The sequence below is a fragment of the Harmonia axyridis genome, chromosome 6 (assembly GCF_914767665.1).
Source record: "Harmonia axyridis chromosome 6, icHarAxyr1.1, whole genome shotgun sequence".
NCBI lineage: Eukaryota > Metazoa > Arthropoda > Insecta > Coleoptera > Coccinellidae > Harmonia > Harmonia axyridis.
This window is the reverse complement of record NC_059506.1, coordinates 8168679-8189794: the sequence shown is the minus strand read 5'-3', so window position 1 is coordinate 8189794 and position 21116 is coordinate 8168679. Positions and strand designations below refer to the sequence as shown.

Here is a 21116-nt window from a genome sequence, read left to right as displayed (position 1 = left end):
TACTGGAATGTTCCCTTTCGGCCAATCGAATAGAAGCAGAGAAGTATAGAAGCACAGATCCATATTTTCCGATTTATAATAGTGAGTTATAGTAGTGAGTTATTATAAATCACGCTGTTTGTTAATAGATACTATTAATTGCTCAAAAGCAGTTGAATAATCAGTATATAATTCAATAGGAGTAGATAAACGCTATTACACCGTATTTGGGATGAAGGCTTTGATCTTAACGCTTTCGAAGTTCACTCAACACAATAACTCAACTTCGCATCTTCGCTGATTGAGTCCTTGAAATGCATCAAAATGATATTCATCGAAAAATCATCTTCAATCATGAGGCCCATTTTCATTCGGAGCCTAGTTTAATGAGTAGCATTTTCGCATTTCGGACTTACTTGTTCTAAAATGAGGCTGCTATTACCGTGAGTGTATTGCGCTAAAGATCTATGATTAATGCTTTTTTATAGACGATATTGGAAAATATTGATGTGGACATTTTTTATTTTCAACAAGATGGTGATACATTCTACACAAGCAATGAAACAATTGCAATTTTGCAGAAAAAGTTAGTCGGCTTGTTATTTCTGAAAGAGGTGACCATGATTGGCCACCGAGATCTTATGATTTAACACTTTGGGACTTTTTCTTTGAGGCCCCGTGAAAGAAAAGATCTTAAAGATGGGATTCGTGAAGTTATCGAGGACATACAGCTGTAAATGTGCGAATTGGCCATAAAAAATTTAATGAAAAGGATGTGGTACTGCAACCGTAGCCATGGCGATCATTTGGCTGACATTGTTTTCCATCGTTAATGGCATACTTTCCTCTTCACAACTGAAAAAACATCCATTGATTTCTCTTGAAATATTCTGTTTTTTTGATACGTATACTAAATTAAACCTCTTATTGAGAAGAAAAGATTGAGAAACCCTAAAGGTTCATTTTCTCGATGTAACATTCTGTGCTAGTTTATAGGTACTTTCTTGACATCAATAACCGCAGGAAGTATCACCATATATAATAATAATAATAATAATAATAATAATAAAATGGTTTATTCTGTAAGCTACAGGGTATAAACATATAATCACAGAGGCGTGAGCCTGTACGTAAATTACTATCGCTATTGCACTGTCGCGATAGCACTCTCTCACTATCTCGTCGTACTAGATAGTTGATAGGTACTCTCATGACAGTTCGAGAACTGTCGCGCGCCAGCTTTCGCCCTGAATACAAGACAAAACATGAACGTGCGATAGTACGTTTCCCTCGTCGACTATTAAGAAAACTATCAGGAAAGTACTTCATTGAGATCATCCTGCAAATGGGGCTTTGAGTTTAGTTGCAATCTCTATGTCCCGCCCTGTTCTATGATCAGCATTCATCAAACCTCAGACTCTCAGAGTATTCTATGTTTATTACTATATGCATCAAACTGATGTCAACTTGACATCGATTGTCAAACTCCAAAAAACTTCATGAAAGTCCCATAATTTTTCCTGATAACATAGTTAGGAATAAGTTCTCTGGAACCAGGAATTGTCAGAATTTCTCTTAATTTATTTCAACATTCTCGAAAGCTGTATCCTGTGAATGTTGAATCTAAACCATCCATTGACCCATTAGGAATACCCTCAATAAATATTATTGGAAGTGGTGAAATTAATAATTTGTATTGCTCTTTCTCAAAAGAATATATATATTTGAAGTAGTTTTGTTTTTAAGAAGAATAATTCATTAATCATTATCATTATGCATTTCTGAAAAACCAAATGGATATCAATTTCTAAAATTGGTATTTAACGGTTTTGGTACTTAAACCTATCGCCTTAAGTTTATTCTACCACTGAGGTATTTTGAATGAAACACTAACTATTTTTTGCCTAGTTGTATTGCATGATAAATTTATCGAATTTATCGGTTTCTTCAAATATTTCGTAAGGTTAGACTATTAATTTGAAGGAAATTGCGTTAACGTATAATATTCTGAGGGTAATTACGATTATGCATAACATCGTTCCTTTATTTGAGACATATTTGATCAGATATTAGATATCGTTATGTGTAATTTCGATCTTATTCTTCCAAATCAAAATATTTCAATGGCTTTTATCCCTACTCTTTCAGGACTGTGAGAACTCTGGCAAGCTTTTTTTACCCAACAGCAAATATTTGCACAGTTCCCTGTAACTAGAAAATTTTCCCGGCCTGACAATCTTCGTATTAGTATTATGGGGTCATACCCATTGTACAGACCAACCAAATTAAACTTAATCTAATATATAAAATTCTTCTGTCACGGGGTGCGTAATCGAACTCCTCCGAAACGGCTCGACCGATTTTCGTGATCCTTAGCGAGGATATTAGTCAGGGGGGAGAATCGGACAAGATCTATTTTTCATCCCCCTAAATGTTAAGGGTGGTCCACCCCTTAATTTTTTTTTTTATTTTTCAGACAAAATTTTTTGTTTTTATTTTTTTATGATACATCATACAAAAATACATGCAACCCTAAATTTTCACCCCTCTACGATCAACCCTTATTTTTTATTTGGTAATTAAAAAGTTTTATTTTTTTTGCAAGAATTTTTTTTTATTTTGTCATGACTTATAATGAAAAATCTCATATGACTCTCAATTTTTCACCCCTCTACGTTCAACCCTTATTCTTTATTTGTTAATTATAAGCTTTAATTTTTTGGCAAAAATTTTTTTCATTCTATCATGACTTTAAATGAAAAATCTCATATTACTCTCAATTTTCACCCCTCTACGATCAACCCCTATTTTTTTTTGTGAATTATAAACTTTAATTTTTTGGCAAAAAATTTTTTTTTATTCTGTCGACTTAAAAAAAAATCTAATTATACTCTCAATTTTTCATCCCTCTACGATTAACCACTTTTTTTTATTTGTTAATTATAAACTTCAATTTTTTTGGTAGGAATTATTTTTAATTTGTCATGACAGAATAAAAAATTTCATATCTCTCTCAATTTTCACTCTTATACGATCAACCCCTATTTTTAAATCCCGATTTTTATCGTTTTTAATCTATCCATAGATCCGCAATAAGGTTGCAAGATGGCAATCAAATATTATAATTGTAGTACGATAAATTCTCATTCAGAGTTTATAATTTCAAGTTACTTTTTTTATTTTCTGTTGAATTTTGTTTCTAAAGATGCCGGCAATCAGACGTACAAACTTAAGTCGCAGAGCCCGTAATGCTGCAAGTCAAAGAAATACAAAAGCAAGTCAAACTGATGAGCAACGAGAAACGCGGAATGAAGTTGATCGGAATCGATGGAACCGGAACCAACAAAATAGAAGTGTTGCGTTTAACCCCTATAGAGCTGCATTTAATTATAACAAATAAATTGACTACAGTACACTGCATATCGTTGCTATTGGACCAATGAACGTTATTTGTCAATATTGCAAGGCATTTAAGTTTAAAAATGAAGCCCCTGCATTGTGTTGCTCGAACATAATAAAGAAATTAACTTAATTCAGATGAAAAGGTAACAGACATTTCTTGATTATAGGGTGGTACGAAGTTTGCCGGGTCAGCTAGTAAATAATATAAAATTGGCTAACACCTGCACTTGGTAATGAATGAAGAAAATACAAAAAAAAGAAAAGAATTACGATTTCCAAGTGTGTAATATCATACGATATTAATTATCTATCTGGTTAATGTATCAACAAAAATACCACCAACATAACCATTGTCAAACAGAAGATGTCCACGCTATTTCATAGGAATCATAATCGAAAGTAAACCAAGGAGAATGCATGTCATCAAGGGAGAGTAGCAATATACCGTTCTCACCCTTATTTGTGATCATTAGTTATGCGGTACTGATGATTCCAATAAGGGTGAAACCGGGATATTGCTACTCTCCCTTGATGACATGCATTCTCCTTGGTTTACTTTCGATTATGATTCCTATGAAATAGCGTGGAAATCTTCTGTTTGACAATGGTTATGTTGATGGTATTTTTGTTGATACATTAACCGGATAGATAATTAATATCGTATGATATTACACACTTGGAAATCGTAAGTCTTTTTCTTTTTTTTTGTATTTTCTTCAAATGAAACTTACAACGAATTAATTGACGAAACCCTACTATAAAGGAGGCAAGAATCGAAAGATCCCTATGCATAATCTATGTTTTAATCTATATCTAATGTCTTCATCCTAACTAAAAAGTATAAACTACTCTGCTTTCATCGAGGTTTATTATGGAGAATCTAACAATTTCACTACAGTCTTCACATTATACCCACCTTGCTGCCTGCAGTGATACCTATAGACTCTCTTCGTCAAAGTCAATATACCACACAATGTTTGTTCCCCCTTGGTCAATATGAATTTTTCATCCGGAACGAAAGCTTTATTATGAACGTTTAGAAGATATGCAAATTTTACAGTAGGATGATAGTTCCTTATTATGTGTTCTACAGACGTTCCCTTCTCTTGAGCGAATGCAGGCACTATCGGCTTAACTTCTAAGGCATCCCAGCCCATGGATCTTTTGCAAGCAATCGCAAAATCATATACATCTTTGAAGTAATGATCAAGAGGATATGTTATAGTGCTCTCTGATGCTTGTAGTGATATAAATAGTTTCACTTTCATCCTATGTTTTTCTATTACAGTCGACAGAAGCAAACAGTTTGGTGATATAATTGGTGGGGTGTTCAAAACATTAGCTGCTAACGATGATGCATCTGGTCTCGTTATGGGAAAACATTTGGTCAGGTCTATGTCATTTTGTTCATTCTTCGGTATTTTCTTCCTCTTTAGACATTTTTCATACCCATCTGGATTCAAACACGGTATTATAAGATACTCCACAACAAGCTTGAGATCATTCTTGACAAGATATTCAATCAAAAATAATACAGAAGAAACTGTCATCTTCTCCGAACCATTTGATCCAGCTTCTATCAAAACACTCATTTGATTGCGTCTGAACCTATTCGGACAGATCTTGACCAGACAAATCGGCCTTTGTTCAACTGAATATCCTAAACGCTGAAAAAAAAATCGTTTTTTAATTGAGCAAGAGAAACATAATATTTGCAGTGAAACTTCTTTAGTGAGACTAGACTAGAGTTAAATCGGTTGAAACTCCTTCTCGTTCTTTGACTTGAACGTGCAGTTAAGAAAAAAGAATAATTGTTTCTTTCTCGGTCTTAAAAATGAAGGTTGCTGGTGCATACGTGTATACAAGATTGTTCAATAAGTTTTGCGGTTCGGAAAAACAATTTTATGGTTTGAAATACACATTATGGAGTATAGTTTCTCTGAACATCAATACACTTGTTCCAACGAGATTCCAATTTATGAATTCCATCCCAGAAGTGACAATTTGGAAGGGTTGCAAAATTCGCTTCTACATCTGTTATGACCTCATCCTTTCTTTGGACTCATGAATTTTTTTAGATTTGGAAACATATGTAAGTGACAATGTCTAAATAATCTTGTCACATGGTGAATTCTGATAAAAAAGAATTTTTCTTCTTCTGCAAACTGGGTCTATTTCGCGAATTTTTCTCTTCAGCTGGTCTACAAGGTTACAATAATATTCAGAATTTATTGTTTTACTAGTTTTCAAGTAATTCGCAAACAAAATTACTTTCACATCCCAAAAAACTGATGCTAACACCTTCTTGGCCGATTCCTGGACACGAACTCGTTTCGGAGCCGAAGAACCAGGCTCACGTCACTCTTTACCCCCTTGTTTTAATCAAAACAAGGGAGTTCATGGTGATAGACCCAAGTTTCAACCATAGTGATGGATCGACACACAAAATGGACTTCATACTTTCGAAAGCGCTCTAAATGTTGGTGAGAAAGTCGCATTTGAATGTATTTTTGTTCCATTATTAGAGAATGTGGCACCCATTTTGCACACAGCTTTCTGATACCCAATACTTTAGTCAAAATATTGCTCTCACTGCCCAATGAGATGCCTAGAGCTTCTACTACATCTCTTTCATTCACTCGGCGATTTTCCAATACGATGTCCTGTATTTTTTCTACGATTTCTCGTGTTGTTGCTGTTTTTGGACGTTCTTGACGTGGTAGGTCTTCAAAGCTAGTACGACCACGTTTGAATTCAGCAACCCATCTGTCTACTGTTCTTATTGAAGGCCACCTCCCAAAAATAAAAATTCAATCACTGCACGATACTTGGTTTTTACTGTAACACGTCGATACTAATTGGCTTGTAAACAAATAATGAATTGGCTGATTAAAATTAAACACGTTTACCTATATGAAGCGTGTACGTGTAGGTACCAATTAATAAAGCTAGTAGCAACGCTCTCTCTTATTGAACAACCCTAGTATAAACGTAGACGCACTTACACACAAAATTTTTATTTGGCACAACTTTCGATGAAAAGTTAGTGTTTAATGATATAGGGTAATTCCAAAAGTTGATCAGTTTTGAAATACTTGAATTGTAATTGATAATAATGAGTAAAACCTCGGAATTTTCTTACTCTATTGGAAAATCCCACCCATGAATATGCATTCTATAAAGATTTATTAATGAATTATTTCGATATTTCCATTTCAGAAGAAATACATAATGCATAATCAACTCCTGGGTCTGGTATACATATAGATAACACTGCCTGTGCCATGTCACTTTTTTCTTGTTAGTTCTAAGCTTCAATATATTTGTTTATAGCGTATTCGACTGGCTGCACCAGAGCGAATTAATTAGAGCTAATTATGTAATTAGCTTGAAAAAATTCGAATTAATTCGCACTGTTGCAGCCAGTTGAATACGCTATTAAAGAAAAATTTCGGAACATAGAGTTAAGTCAAGTCTGAAGTGATAACCGGCTTTTTGCAAAACTCAAAAGAATTCAGGAAAAGAAATTTGGCTCCAATACAGGCAAAGATGAATATTTCGATTCAAAAGGTATTATACAGTTAAAGGAGCGTTTCAGCACATGTATCACTCTTGAAAGATACTATGTTGATGAATAAAGAATCATATTTAACAAAGATGTGTTTAATTAGTTAGACCTGGGACTCATTGAGTGAAGTGTTATAAGTATGGGAATCACTTGAGGAACTGAAAGTTCAAAAGAGAGAAGATCTGAACCTAATGCCAATCGCCGAGACGAAATTAAACCGTTAATAAGTTTTTCAAAGAAGTATTCCAAGGTGAGATTCACTACTAACAAATTCAGTGTACAGCCAAATCAGTCACTACAAACAATGAAGTATTTTATTGTTATTCAAAAAATTTTCAATTCTAAGACTTTATCTCCCATTCCAGCTCATGGTCATGACTCATTCATTTCTTTTCTGGGTGTATGAATCGTGAAATGGATAAATAGAGAAAAATGTGTTTATGTCGAATGAGAATTTCACCAACATTCATTTACAATTCTATAAATTAATCGAATATTATTGACCTCACGTCTTCTAAACCGATTGCTGGAGTATCATTTCATTACAATTCATTCATATCAATTCATTACAATTACAATCATTTTGGAATGTTTGGAAGAAATTGGCCTTGAAAGATAAGGTACCACTCACTGAAGAGGAATACGATTCTGTTCATCCATCCGGTCGGAAGTATACGAGAATGGAGGGCAGAAGAGCGTAAAAACCTAAAATTTGCAGGGTAGATGCGGATCTTACCTAAATGCCAGGGTTAAGTTCATTAATGGGCAAAATATGACTAGGAGTTCCTTACACAAATTTGAAAATATGCATTTGGATGTAGAATGAGAATTCGAAAGCTTCTACAAAATTTCATGCCGATCGCATAACCAGCATCATAGAAAATTCAAGAGAACCTATCGAAAAAAATGTCACAATATTTCCTTGAATACAGAACCGAAGTTGGGATTTTGGGTTTTTATTTGAAATGAAAATTTTAAATTCTTTACAACTCCCCTTGAGTTCAGATTCTGCTTGTATATAAAACATAACTATGTTAATCCTCAACCGAAAGTGTGTAGTGATAGCTCAATTAGAAACATTGAAAATTCAAGCGGAATATCAAACAAAAAACCTAATATTTATTATTTTTTAAAATTGGTGAGGGGGTGTTAAACTAAGAATCAACCCAAGAATATCGTGCTGATAGCATCATCAGAGTTATGAAAAATTCAAAAAGAATATAAGAAAAACAGAAAATCACTGACGTGAAGTCAAGAGCTTTGAGCGCGGGTTCATTAATGCGCCAATTATAGCACCATTGGCACATGAATTTAATAAATGAACGCTTGAAAGCTCCTGACGCTGGTGATTACTTCATTTTGATTAATGAGACAAATATTTTTACCTCAACTGTGCACTTATGTTTATAGAGGTCTGCCAATTTTACCAAGTACTCGAGTATTTCCTTATAACTCAAGAATTTCTCGTGCCAAAACTCGAAGCGACGGGCTATCACTTTCGTTTGAGTTATAACAACAGTTTTGTCGTCATCGCTGGTGTTGTCTTCGATGCTGTCGTTGCAGTCATCATCTGAAAGTTCTGTTGGTGAGTCATCGTAGCAAGATGAGGAGGACATCTTCGAAATTTGAATTTATAATTTTATCAATAACCATTCGTAACTTTTGACGTTCCAGGAACATTCCTTATCAAAAACTGAAGTTTTTTCTGTCTGTCGATTGAGTTTGTGAATTTTAATTCTGTGATCATTATAAATTTTATGCTGATTAATCCACAGAATATATTCATTCCGATATGCGAAAAACATATAAATCTTATGTCCCAATTTTTAGAGATTTGTATTGATTTTCAATGAGAGAAAAGGGGTTATCTGATCTACATGGCTCAAGTCACCATACTGATTAATTGATTAGTATAAAAAGGTCGTTTCGCCTCAATGTGATCTCTCTACTCTCTTGTATAAATCAAAATATAATTTCACTAATTCTGTGACGAATCCGTTCATTCTGGCGTAGCATGTAGATCAAAATCGTGGGGAAATATCTCAGTTTCGCACAGATTTTATGGATATATTTCATTATTATAAGTTGGTACCTACTTGGAAATCTCCTATCACGGATTTATCTAGTATCTGTCAAATTCATGATTCGGGAAACAGTTGTGCAAACCAACATTTTTCAATGTCAAAATCACTAAACGATATTTACAAAAACATTTCATTAATTTCAATGACAATTCAGCGAGAAAATAATGTCCTGAATTCGTTGTCTAATGAGGGGGTTTCAGAATTCCTTTGAGCTAGAAAAAATGAATGGCACATTTTTGGGTTCGATTTTTAAGAGAATTATTTTGGTGAATATTTCCCTCCTGTCAAAAATTCTATGTATGTGGAGAACAGTTATCGAAAATTACAGCGAATATTTCCCTCCTGTCAAAAATTCTATGTATATGGAGAACAATTATCGAAAATTACAGCGATAATTGCATTGTAGGAAGCGAAACAGCACTGCGATGCCGATAATTGTTCTGTTCATAGATGCATAGTTTCTATGCATCTTACACAGTTCGAATCTATGGCAATTCCATTTTAAATCAGTTTGACAAGTAATGTAACAGTTTATTCGGGAAATATTCCCCCGAATTACACTCGTGCATCAAAATGACCGGATAATCTCGCATTCCAGCGTGTTTTCTTTGAAAAACTGCATTCGGTCATTTTCAAAAATGAAAATGAACTCATGCAGTTTTTATGACAACATGCTGTCATGCAAAATTACCGGTAATTTTGATGCACTTGTGCAATTACTCACGAAAACAGCAACCTCATAAATTCAATATTTTAGGTGAATTTTTTGAGAGCTAGTTGAAGCTAACAATTGCGAAGTCATTTCTTTTTGGTTTATGTTTTCAGAACTGTAATTTACTAAAAAAAAAGGAATATTATTATTATCAATCTACATGGTATTCAAAAGTCCCATGGGATTTTCCGATATTTTTGCAGTATTTCATATAGGTTCAAACCTTGACTCAAAAAATAAATAAAAATCTTATGACATAAACAGTTTAGCATCAATGCTTAAATTTATCTCATAGAGTAATAATTTACAGTCCATTCAGGAATTATTGACATCCCGGGTGGCTATGGAAAATCGAAATTAAGTTGGTACTGGCTCATTCAGTAACATTTTGAATTGCAGATTTCGGGTTGGCATTGGAAATGTCATTGACAAGAGGTTAGATTTCAGTATGTTTGTGTTATTGGTTTTGATCGAAGAAATTTTGAAACTTAAAAGTTGTATCAATTTCAAACACACATTGATTAGTTTATTTGAGTATTTCTCACAGTACTGTTCGAAAAAAGAAGAAGGCAAGTCATTACAACCTGGATTATTAGTGGAAGAAAACCTGTGCAATACGATTTCACCTTCAAAGAATCATTGAATGATTTGATTGTTACCAAAACCCGAGCCAAAAGCAACCAATATATCAGCCTGGATGAAAATTGACCAAAAAGCATCTGGATTTTAATCAATCAAAGACAACATTACATAAACGTAATTGGTTACAAGTTCAAAACAGTTAATAAAAGGAAAATTCTTATTGATAAACAGAAAAATATAATAAGTTGAGTACGATTTTATGGTGAATACAGAGAATATTTGCAACAAAATGTGAAATTCATTTATCTGGAGAAAACTTGGTTATTTGAAAATGCCAGCATTATTCAACAGTGGACTCTAGAAAGAAAACAAAATGTTTTTCAAGTATACTCAAGGGTAAAAGTAGAAGGAGCACTATTTTGAATGCTGGATATTTGGATTTTTACCTGGATGTTTTGTTTTGACAGTGGTGATCATGAGGATTATATAAATCTATGAAGAGAGAATTATTTTATGATTGGATTGCTAAACAAAGTCTTGGCATTGCATCTATAGCTTATTTATATTCTATATTGAAATTAAGTATTGTTATATCTGTGTTTTGTTCTTCAATGAGTAATCCAAAAATCTAATAAATTCCAATTGCTTTATAGAATTTTTACTGAGTATTTAATTGAAAAATATATTCAGAAGAGTAACTTCAAGAATTTCTTCATCTCTTACCCCCTTGAAGATAATAATAGAATGCAATAAAATTTTAAAATTCACAAATTGAAAATAATTTCATGCAAAAATGCTTTTAGTGAGTGAGTTAAAGCTGTTATGGGCAAAATAATTTATGTAATTTAATAGAAACTAGTATACAAGCATTTCAATAAAAAACAGAAAACTCAAGTACAAATAGTACCTATATTTTTCATACAACTTTAAACAATCATTCATGTCATGAACAGTTTCATTAAATAGTGACTTTAGAAAGTAATTTACACATCGGCTGATAAATTGGTTCCAATTTTGAAAGTTCAGTACAACTGTGATGTCAAAATTTTTCATATACTAAATGGATTCTTTGAATTTTATTTCTGTCTTATTATGTTACGGCTCTTCCATTCACTAAGCTACACTATTTAAATTTATCAACCAGTTTTTTCTGTTTTCTTTACCAGTTTAGACACCACAGTTAAAATGATCCATAAGAGTGATTTAATAAGAATTTTGCAAGCAGGTTGGTATCCAGTGTCCATCAGTAATGCAACAATTTTTGTAGAGCCTTTGGCGAAAAGGAATATGCCTATTTTAATGATCTTCAATGGGATCTTTCATGAGCGACTCTTAAATGAATAGATATCTCTTCATTGAATTTCCTTGAAATGAGATAGCATTTCACTATATTTTTACGTTATATAATCTGAATTTCAATTTATGAAATCATGAGTGTATGCGTCCCTTCGTAATAATCGTAATTTCGAAAATTCAGGATCTTTCGGATACAAAAATGATGAAAATAATTTAAACTGGTCATTTCTATGATGAACCATAGCAATTTTTAGTGATATTTTTGTAACCAGAAATAAAGCCGCGACTAGACGTTCATGGCCTACTTCGATGTCAATAATTCCTGAATGGACTGTATGTTTATTACTCTGAGATTTATCTACTCCGCTACTGATATAGATATTAGTTTGGAAACGTTAGTATTCTCTTCTAGACGGGTTGCTCCTTTTCTTGATATCAATAGGTTCTTTTATGATATCGATTTTAATTTCCAAGTTTGATTTCGGTATTATTACCATTTTATTCTTTAATATATGGGAAATTTATTCAGAGTACCATTTCAGAATGTTGATTAACTTATATGTTTCAGTTTCATTCATTGCAATATTTAAAATTTGATTTTCGTCCCAAAATCACTGTCACTAATGTCAGTTACTCAACATGTTACCAAAAAGTATCATAACATAAATTCGCTACCAAAGATGGCAACCTTTCCGTAGCATATGCTGAATATGAAACAACTGTTGAATCTGCTGAACGCGCCCGGCATTCTATTAGAAAATACACTGTATAGATCGAAAAGCGTAGTTTTATGTGTAATTGCAATGAGTTTAGATTTTAAATGTGAGCTTTTGAGTTCACGTCAATGCTTTTTCTATTTTCTCTCCAGAATTTCACAGAAAATGCATCCCATTCAAATTGATACTAATAAATTAATTCCACGAATGATTCATCGAACGAGAATAAATATTCCTACTGAACTTCGCATATTTCGCAATTGAATGAAAACACCAACAGCAGGTCAAACAATAAATAAATGTTCTAATAAGGTAACACCGAATGCAGAACTGATGTCATAGAGGTGGGCGCCAAGAACAACAGTCAACTCGCATGAACGAAGGTGACAATTTTTCAATCGCCATAGACATCGTGGTGCGAGGTCGGCCGTTCTTGAATTCACTTGAAATAATCCATTTTCAATTATTCAATTTAACAATTACCGAGCATTATTTTCATCCTCACTGTTTGTTTTATTGCGATGAATGATGATCTAACCGTTTTTTCGAATCTAATTATTCTTCATTGTGTTTAAGGATTTGAGATTTACAGGAGAGAATATGTAATATCTAGGCTAGAATTATAAAATATTTTTTTTAAGAAATAAACGAAACATTTTAAACATTATGTTCTATACAAATATCCACAATTATGATCCATACATTGGCAAATTATATCCTTTCCTTATTTCATTACAATTAACTTTTGAAGAGTAGGATTTGTATGCGTTTGTTATTTTTATTTCCGAATGCTCTAAATTATCAATTTTGTATTTTATATTTTTCTAGGTGACCCAAAGAAAGTAATCCATGGGCGTTAGGTCCGGCGATCTTGGGGGATATATGATGGGTTTATTTTCGAATTAGTGATCTAAATATCTTTTTACAATGACAGCGTTGTGCATGGGACCTAATTTTGCTGTAGCTACATATTTCATCTTATTTGAAGAGGCACATTTCTAGTAAACCCGGAAACATTTTTTGTAGGCAATCTAGACACTTTTGTATATAAAACTGATTTTGAGAATTAATTAGACAATTCAAAAATAAAAATAGGAAACCCATGCGCTGATATAAACCCTACTATAAAGGTTAAAGTAAATTATATCATAATGGAGTAATGAAAATCTATAATTTACATATGGATCTTAATGGTGGCCTTATAGAAAATGTGATTTAATATATTTCGTTTATGAATTAAAAATGGTTGTTGTTATTGAATACAATAATAGATAAATAGTTTGTAGGAAATCCTTCTTGATTTTAATGGTGGGTTTATGCACCATTCCTAAGAACTAAGACTAAACGTTAGAACTGAGAACTAAGAATTTAGGGCGTTTATGCACTTTACCTAAGAACACAGATAACAGAGTAGAATTGCCTAAGAATTAACACTAGCACTAGAAAGTTGACCAACTTTTAACTAAGAACTAAGGGCTCAGGTAAAATATAGAAGTGCGCGTGCGCCGCATAGAATTTCAATATTAACGAGTACCAGTTTATATCATTTTATGTTTTTTATTCGTGATTATCGATGAAAAGTATCAGGTGTATTTGAAAAACTTGAATTAAATTTTTTCACAATAAATATCAATGTATAGAACAAATAGAAAGTAGTTCGAGCACGTGCGCATGCCTTAACTAAGAACTAACAAGAGAGTGCATAAACGCCACTGAATTCTTAGATTTAGTTCTAAGTTCGTAGTTACTACTTCTTAGTCCTTAGTTCTTAGGAATGGTGCATAATCATAAGATACCTACAAAGTCATAACTATGTCCTCAAATCAAGGCATACTGTTACAATACAAAAAAATTAATGGAGTAGAAGTAGCATAAACTGCATACAGCTAACGGAAAAAAAATGGTAGTTTGAATGAAAAATAAGGATGAAATCACCTCTCCAATGGAATAATAAAAATGGTATGATCCTGGAAAAAAAATTTGAAAGCACCGCGAAGCCTGGCATCTTTATTTTTTTGGCGACAGGCCTAGGTGAATCACCCTTACATAGGTAATAACCGTCGATATTTATTGGTGTAACGAATTAATATTTTTGTATCAAATGCGTAGACTGAATTCTTATAGTTTTCTTCGATTTTCCGACATACAATTTTTTTATCAGAATATTCAGCTTAGGAAAAATCTTTCGCCGGTATGAAAATCGTTGAATTAAATTGAATTTTATTCAAAAATCATACCCGGCAAAAGTAATAAAAAATGTAGATTCATTTTGATTAGGCTCCAATTTGAATAAAATTAAAAAATTGCAGCCTAATATAAAATTTGAAAGATTAAATGCTTATCCCTCTTTACAACAAAATCTCATAGAATCTCATTTTGAAGTGTTTTATAGACTTTTCCTTCTACTTCTTTACAACAAGTTTCTTCAAAATTCCAACACATGGTATAACTTGACCCAGTCGGCGATAAAGATGTATAATCAATGATCATTATGAATGGTAATTTGATCTGGTTATCCAAAGTTGAACAAATCTTTATAAGGACAAAACTCGTTTTGTTTAACATTTTCGGAAAAACCTTGAATGCGACTGCACATGATATGTGGGTCAAATGAATTTAAATTTCAATGATGAACAGCAATTGATTGATATTTTCTTTCGTTTCAGTCTCAACCAAAAGGCCATGTCGGCCATAAACGAAAGAGCGATCTCCAACATCAAAGATGAAGATCTGCTGAAAAAAATGGTGAGTAATATTTTTCGATGAATTTGATTTTTCTCTTCAAACGATATTCGAAACAACTAACTAACTAACAAATCAACTAAATAATTTCATTGCATGAGGGAGTTTGTTCTAAAAAAGCACAAAAAACCGATATGACAGAGTATAAAGTATACAGAGTGTTTCATTGTAAACACATATAGTTGTGTGGATGACACCGAGAGAATCATTTTTGCCTTATGATATCTACCTCGTTTTCGAACCATAAGCGAGATCCACGATGTGCAACGTCATTTCTGAGCAATATTCTATTGAATGTGGTCAGTTATATGCAACCTTTGAGGTTTCTGGTCATATCAGAGTATTTTTGTGTGCTCAATTCGGAAAAGGTGAATAACTGAAAAAAAAATTCAGAATGGCGAAAAACTTGAAACATTCGAGATTTTTTTTTTGCCGAATTGAATTTCATTCTCTGAATGGAATAAATTCTTTAAGAATTTCTGTGATAAATTTTCTCCATAAATCATAAACAAAAACGTTTGTTCGATTTGTAAGAAATTTTTTTTACAGAAATTCTCAGAAAATAGAGTTCATTCAGAAAATTAAATTCTATTTGGCAACCAGAAAATAATCTACTGAGTAGGTATCTATTGCACGCACTTGTCAAATAAACCAATCAGGAGCTCTAATCGGGATTAACTCAGATAATCGATAGCATCAAACTTCACTCTTGACTCTGTCAAGTTCGGTGTTTTCAGATTTGTGTATGTGATAATTCCTCTGATTCTACCAAATTCAGTCCTCTTGCTTTCAACTATATTTGTGAAACAATAAAGTTGTATAGTAACCAACTACACTCAAATCCATAGAATCTTGAAATCGTTCAACGAATCGTTTCGATAATATCTTTAGAGAATATAAGTAACTGTGGTATGTGTTGTAAAGTAGTCTAAAAAAATTGCACCCGTGATTGAATTGAAAGTTTGTCTTTTATTGCAACAGTTGCTTGAAAGAAACACGTCCTTCCGAAAGAGACAAAAAATCAATTTGAAATAGTATATTGTGCAACAAGTGGGGAAAATCCAACTTTTCTCGCGAGTGTGGAAGTTTGTGTCACGAGCCTAAAAGGCGAGTGCCGCAAACACACGAGCGAGAAAAGGACTTTTTCCACATGTTACACACTATACTTTTCCTACAACTGCACAAATTTCAATAATTCAAATCAAAATGGCCTTCGTTGACAGTATGTGCTAATTCATTGCATTTCCATAGAAACGACTCAAATGCCCAATTTCATTGGTCTACCATGCGAGGTGTGGGCAAAGTGCCGTGAGAAATAATATTTTCCACAGTATGAGCAATATATAGTTTTGAAATTGAGTAAGCTATGAAGAATACGCTACTTTTCATAGCAGTTGTAGGAAAATATTTTCTTCGACTGCTATGAAATATCTTATCCATATAATAAATTACTTGCATTCAAAACATTAAAGTCTACTGTGAGAAATGACTCTTATACCCGGATTTCAACTGTTCGATATAAGGGTACAGGGTGTCCCGGGAAGAAAGCGACAAACGGATACCATGAATGAAGGTCATCATGAAGGACTCGTATCAAGAGGTTTCAATCTCCTGAGTGCCTTTGTTTGGGATATTGTGTGATGTTCATCTCAAGAGTGGAATTTCACAGTTCAATAACTCTTTAACTAATCTACCGAATAATTTCAAACTTTGAAGTTTTGTCACCCTTTACTATAACCTTCCTTCAATATTACTGAAATCGAGTAAATCAGAGCCGGACAAGGAAAATTTCAGACTTTTCCCATTTTCCTTAATATTGGACCACACTGTACGTGAACATTATGATTTTTTTCCGTTTTCGTAACCACAGAGAATTAATTCATAATAAAAATTCTAAATTTGAACTGTGAAATTTCGCTCATGAGATGACTATCACCCTGTATATCCCAAACGAAGGCACTCAGGCGATTGAAACCTCTTGATAAGAGTCCTCCATGATGATCTTCATCCATGGTATATCCGTTTGTCGCATTCTGCCCGGAACACCCTGTACAATGCTTCTGCTCAATAAAAGACCAAAGGAATCGGGTCTTTGAAAACTCGTTATTATGGAAACCCAGAAAAAAACATACGATGAACGATGGCCATTTAGAAATGCATCGATTTGATTTACAAAATCGTATAAAAAGTAGAATGTGCAAAATGTACAATTCCTACTTTATTACTTCTTCAGTTACTTTCAACTTCGACACTCGTAAGAAAAAGAAATGTTCGTTTTTTCGGCATCAGATACATAATATACGTACTATTGCTTGGGATTTGAAGTCAGCAAGATGTCATGGCCTTGAAGACCAATTGCAAATGTTTATATTTTTTTATAACTAATATTTGTCTCCCGATATATCTAGCACAGCTTCATTATGCCAATACCATTTTGAAGATTCAAGGTCGAATTATATAAAATCGGTGATAAATTCTACAAATTACACTATAATTATGGATTCACCCCTGAGCAAGGAAATGCTCTGAACACAGCTAAAGCAATGTTGCTACGCTTTTTTTCATAATTAGTTAGTTATAATAGATAATTTAGGTACTTCGTTACGAGGGACATGCGAGATGAAATTTGATCGACGACTTTATTAAGAAATGAACACAAACATAGACAACATTCACATTCAGTGTCGTCAAGTTATAGAGCAATAATAATACATTAAAATATTAAGTCTGTGAAAAAAATCGTATCTCAAGGCACATTAAAACAAATTTATTCTATTCATTCATAAATGAAAACTATCGAAACTTTAGTAATAAAAATTCAGACCAACTAGATGAATTCTTAACACATTCACAGTTGATTATGTGCCCAACAATATTAAAACACATCATTGGCGCACTTGCCAAATGTCTATAGTTTTAATTATGGAGACACATGAACACTTAAGCTGGTTGAGAATGAGCACCTTGTGGATATGCGGGATGACACCACCACCGGCAATGGTGGCTTTGATCAAACTGTCCAATTCTATGAATACTTCATAAACAAGGATTCTGATTTGGATTTTGATCACAAAATGTTAGCTTTCTACAAAGTGATATAGAACAATATAACCTCGTTTTATATCTATACATTTTATCTATATTCAATCAAATCCATTGATATGAAATATTTTTTCTGAAATACCCCTCCTAACATAACATATTACCTGCGATTCGAATCGATTGTCTGTTTTCATGCATTTATTACATACAGAAAAGTCATTTTCATTTTCGAATAGTTCCGGTTCATCAATGGAAATTAATGCATTCATCATCATTTTCCTTTGAGGCAAACAATAAAATAGAGACTAGCTTGCTTGAAGTTATGATTGAACTGATTATCGCCGTTTGAGCGAGTGCGCACCTTCTGCCAGTTCTTCTCTAAGGTTATAATAATATAAAATTGAAGGAAAAGTCTATAAAACACTTCTGCTGTTAAAACCTTGTATATTAAATCATCCGGTTACATGTTTCGGCGTATTCGCCATTATCAAACCAAAGATTGATTTTTAATGTTCCATAGTCATATGGTAAAACATTGATAAAATATGTATAAGTCACAAAGTGAAAAATAAAAATAAATAAATATCAAAAATACAACGGTCAAAGAGGCATACTGTAAAAAGGCATAATATGCAAAATGTGATTTCTACTGCAATTTCAACCCCAATATTCCTGGATCTGACAATTTGTTTTCTTCAAAGACGCAATTGACGCATTAATGACAAGCGCCTAAAAGCTTCTGAATCCCTATTTTGTTTTTTTTTACGATTATTCATATAAGGCTTTAGTACAAGTTCAAGAGTGTGATTAATTCATCGTTATTCTATAGCAGAAATATTCAATACTTCATAGTATCACTAAAAGCCACTCTGCCACTTTTGCCAAATTTCATTGAGTACTTTCTGATCATCAATTTACATACTGAATAATGTCTTATATTTTGGTTTAAAAATTGTACGACCTTCTTCGCTCACCTAATATATTTTGGTAATCAATTCCTTTTATTTTACTACGATGTAGGAGGAACATAAAACATTTGCACTATTTTTGAAAAGAATTAAATACGAAGAATAGCAATGATTTGTATAATAGCTTTATCATTGTAAAAAGCAAAGTGAATATACAAAATATCCTTTTTTTTACCTTTGGGATAGCAGACCTAAAAATGAACAATCAACATAAATCGGCTTTCAACAAATGTCATGACTCAATAAAAACAAAACGTAGTCAATGGGGCTTTGGTTGAGAGAGAAAAATATTACTTCCTCCTTTGCAAATGAAGCTGGGGCTAGTAAGCTGGTGAAGCAATTTTAGCAGTCAGGTCAGGGATAAGCACGGAAAACCCAGAGGCTGGTATTTTTTAAAGAAACTTGTTAAAGATCCATAATCCACATAAGATAAGCACATGGATGGTGGTAGCACTTTTTCTTAGCAATCATAATGCACCTAAAATTAGTGAAAACTATGCTTTCAAATTTTAAAACTCTCAATTGTAATATGAACATAAAAGTTCACAACTCCACGGTCACCTAGATCACTTTCCAAGAAACTTGGGTGATTTCTCAAGATGAAAATTAAAAAATCTCCGGCATTAAAATGTCTGTTGGTCTATGCTTGCACTAATATACATATAACTACTCTGCTAGATAACATTTATTCAGGGTAATAGCTCAAATTTTATTTACAACATACATAAATCTGGGAAAGCTTGCTTCATTGATAAGGCATGTTGATTTTAGAGGCATCAAAGCTATAAAGGTCAGACAGATCATAATATGTCTCAGGAACCCCATATCTTTGATATTCATACTCTGTCTAATACTTCAAAAGTTCAAACCATGAAAATAATTAATACCTGTGTAGTAGGTATATAACTATGTGAGGCTCTCAACAATACGTGATATGACAGTAGAAGGCACGTTTCTGAACTGAAATGATGATCACAGATAAATACATTGACCCTGAATCGAAAAATTTGACTTCAATGTGATGATGATAAAATCACGTAATTGAAGGAAATATTCTCAAACGGGCTACTGATTTCCATTAGCAAAATTCATTGGTTAGACACGTTCTTAAATACTTCAACCTTTCTTGATTCAACTACGTATGTCGGCTAATTACAAATTATTAACTTGTTTGGAAGAAGGTTCGGAGATTCATGAATTGATATTAAGATATTAGCTTATCTGAAGTCGGCTAACTTTTCCTGCTCCAAATATCATGAGAAAATAACCAAACTACCTACATAAGTACAGAAACTTACTCACTTCAGATCTAGAAAAAAGGAAATTTTCTTCTTTTTTCTTTCAACAGTCATATTTGAGATACTCGCGCTGAAAAAATATGATTGAAAGTCTATAAGGATGAAATTTCTTTTTACCTTCACGCCATATGTCTGTTCTATCCTAAAAACGATTGCACTTCGCTGCTATATTCATTTAAAATCATATGCTTCTGTCGATGCTGCATACGCTGCAAAATGGTGGAGGCTCAGCTTACATATGCTCTTAAACGAGCTACTTAACATAACCAAAACGAAGAAATAATACGCAGACTAATATGAAGTAGTATTATACTCAAAGCAAGGCAAAAGTTTCAACAGAATTCTCTAAAGATCAACCAGATAAATCCAAAATCCAATTTCATGACTTTGTTCTGGATTTCTCTTAGATTACTTTCATTCACTTCACATTAGCTTATTTTTTATTTGATATTTTTCATTTACAAAATAAATCCAGATATACAGATATTCAGTATCAAGATTTCAGGGATTTATTTTTCAAGTCAAAATAAGCCTTTTTTTTATACATTTGCCCGCAAACGCTTCGTTACCAAACTAGAGTGTTGAAGTTTCAAGATTTTTGAGTGTTTTCTCCATTGCTCTTTCAGTTTTTGAGATATTAAGATCAAATTTGAAATATAGGTTACATTTTAGGGTTTACATCATTCACTATGCCGAGTGATTGTAACAAGCTACGGGGAGATATTTT

The 21116-nt window shown here is 32.9% G+C and overlaps 2 protein-coding genes across 6 annotated transcripts in view; one reads left to right on the top strand and one right to left on the bottom strand.

Moving 5' to 3' along the window:
- Positions 1-21116, top strand: part of LOC123682495 (microtubule-associated protein futsch-like) — an 87974-nt gene that overhangs the window by 9578 nt on the left and 57280 nt on the right. For all 5 annotated transcript variants that reach the window (XM_045621133.1, XM_045621134.1, XM_045621135.1 and 2 more), the window contains exon 2: positions 15006-15084. In XM_045621133.1, coding sequence (XP_045477089.1) covers positions 15022-15084 — 63 coding nt within the window. In that variant the 5' untranslated portion in view covers positions 15006-15021. The remainder of the gene's footprint in view (positions 1-15005; positions 15085-21116) is intronic.
- Positions 4231-8658, bottom strand: LOC123682497. The gene is made up of 2 exons (XM_045621137.1): positions 8335-8658; positions 4231-5048 (listed from the first exon to the last, which is right to left on the bottom strand). The coding sequence occupies exons 1-2, from the start codon at positions 8563-8565 to the stop codon at positions 4251-4253; spliced, it is 1029 nt and encodes a 342-aa protein (XP_045477093.1). The 5' UTR covers positions 8566-8658; the 3' UTR covers positions 4231-4250.

Coding starts and splice junctions, on each gene's coding strand:
- LOC123682497 (XM_045621137.1), bottom strand. CDS start 8,565: ATGTCCTCCTCATCTTGCTACGATGACTCACCAACAGAACTTTCAGAT. Junction 5,049..8,334: donor AACATAAGTGCACAGTTGAG/GTAAAAATATTT, acceptor TTTTTTTTTCAG/CGTTTAGGATATTCAGTTGA.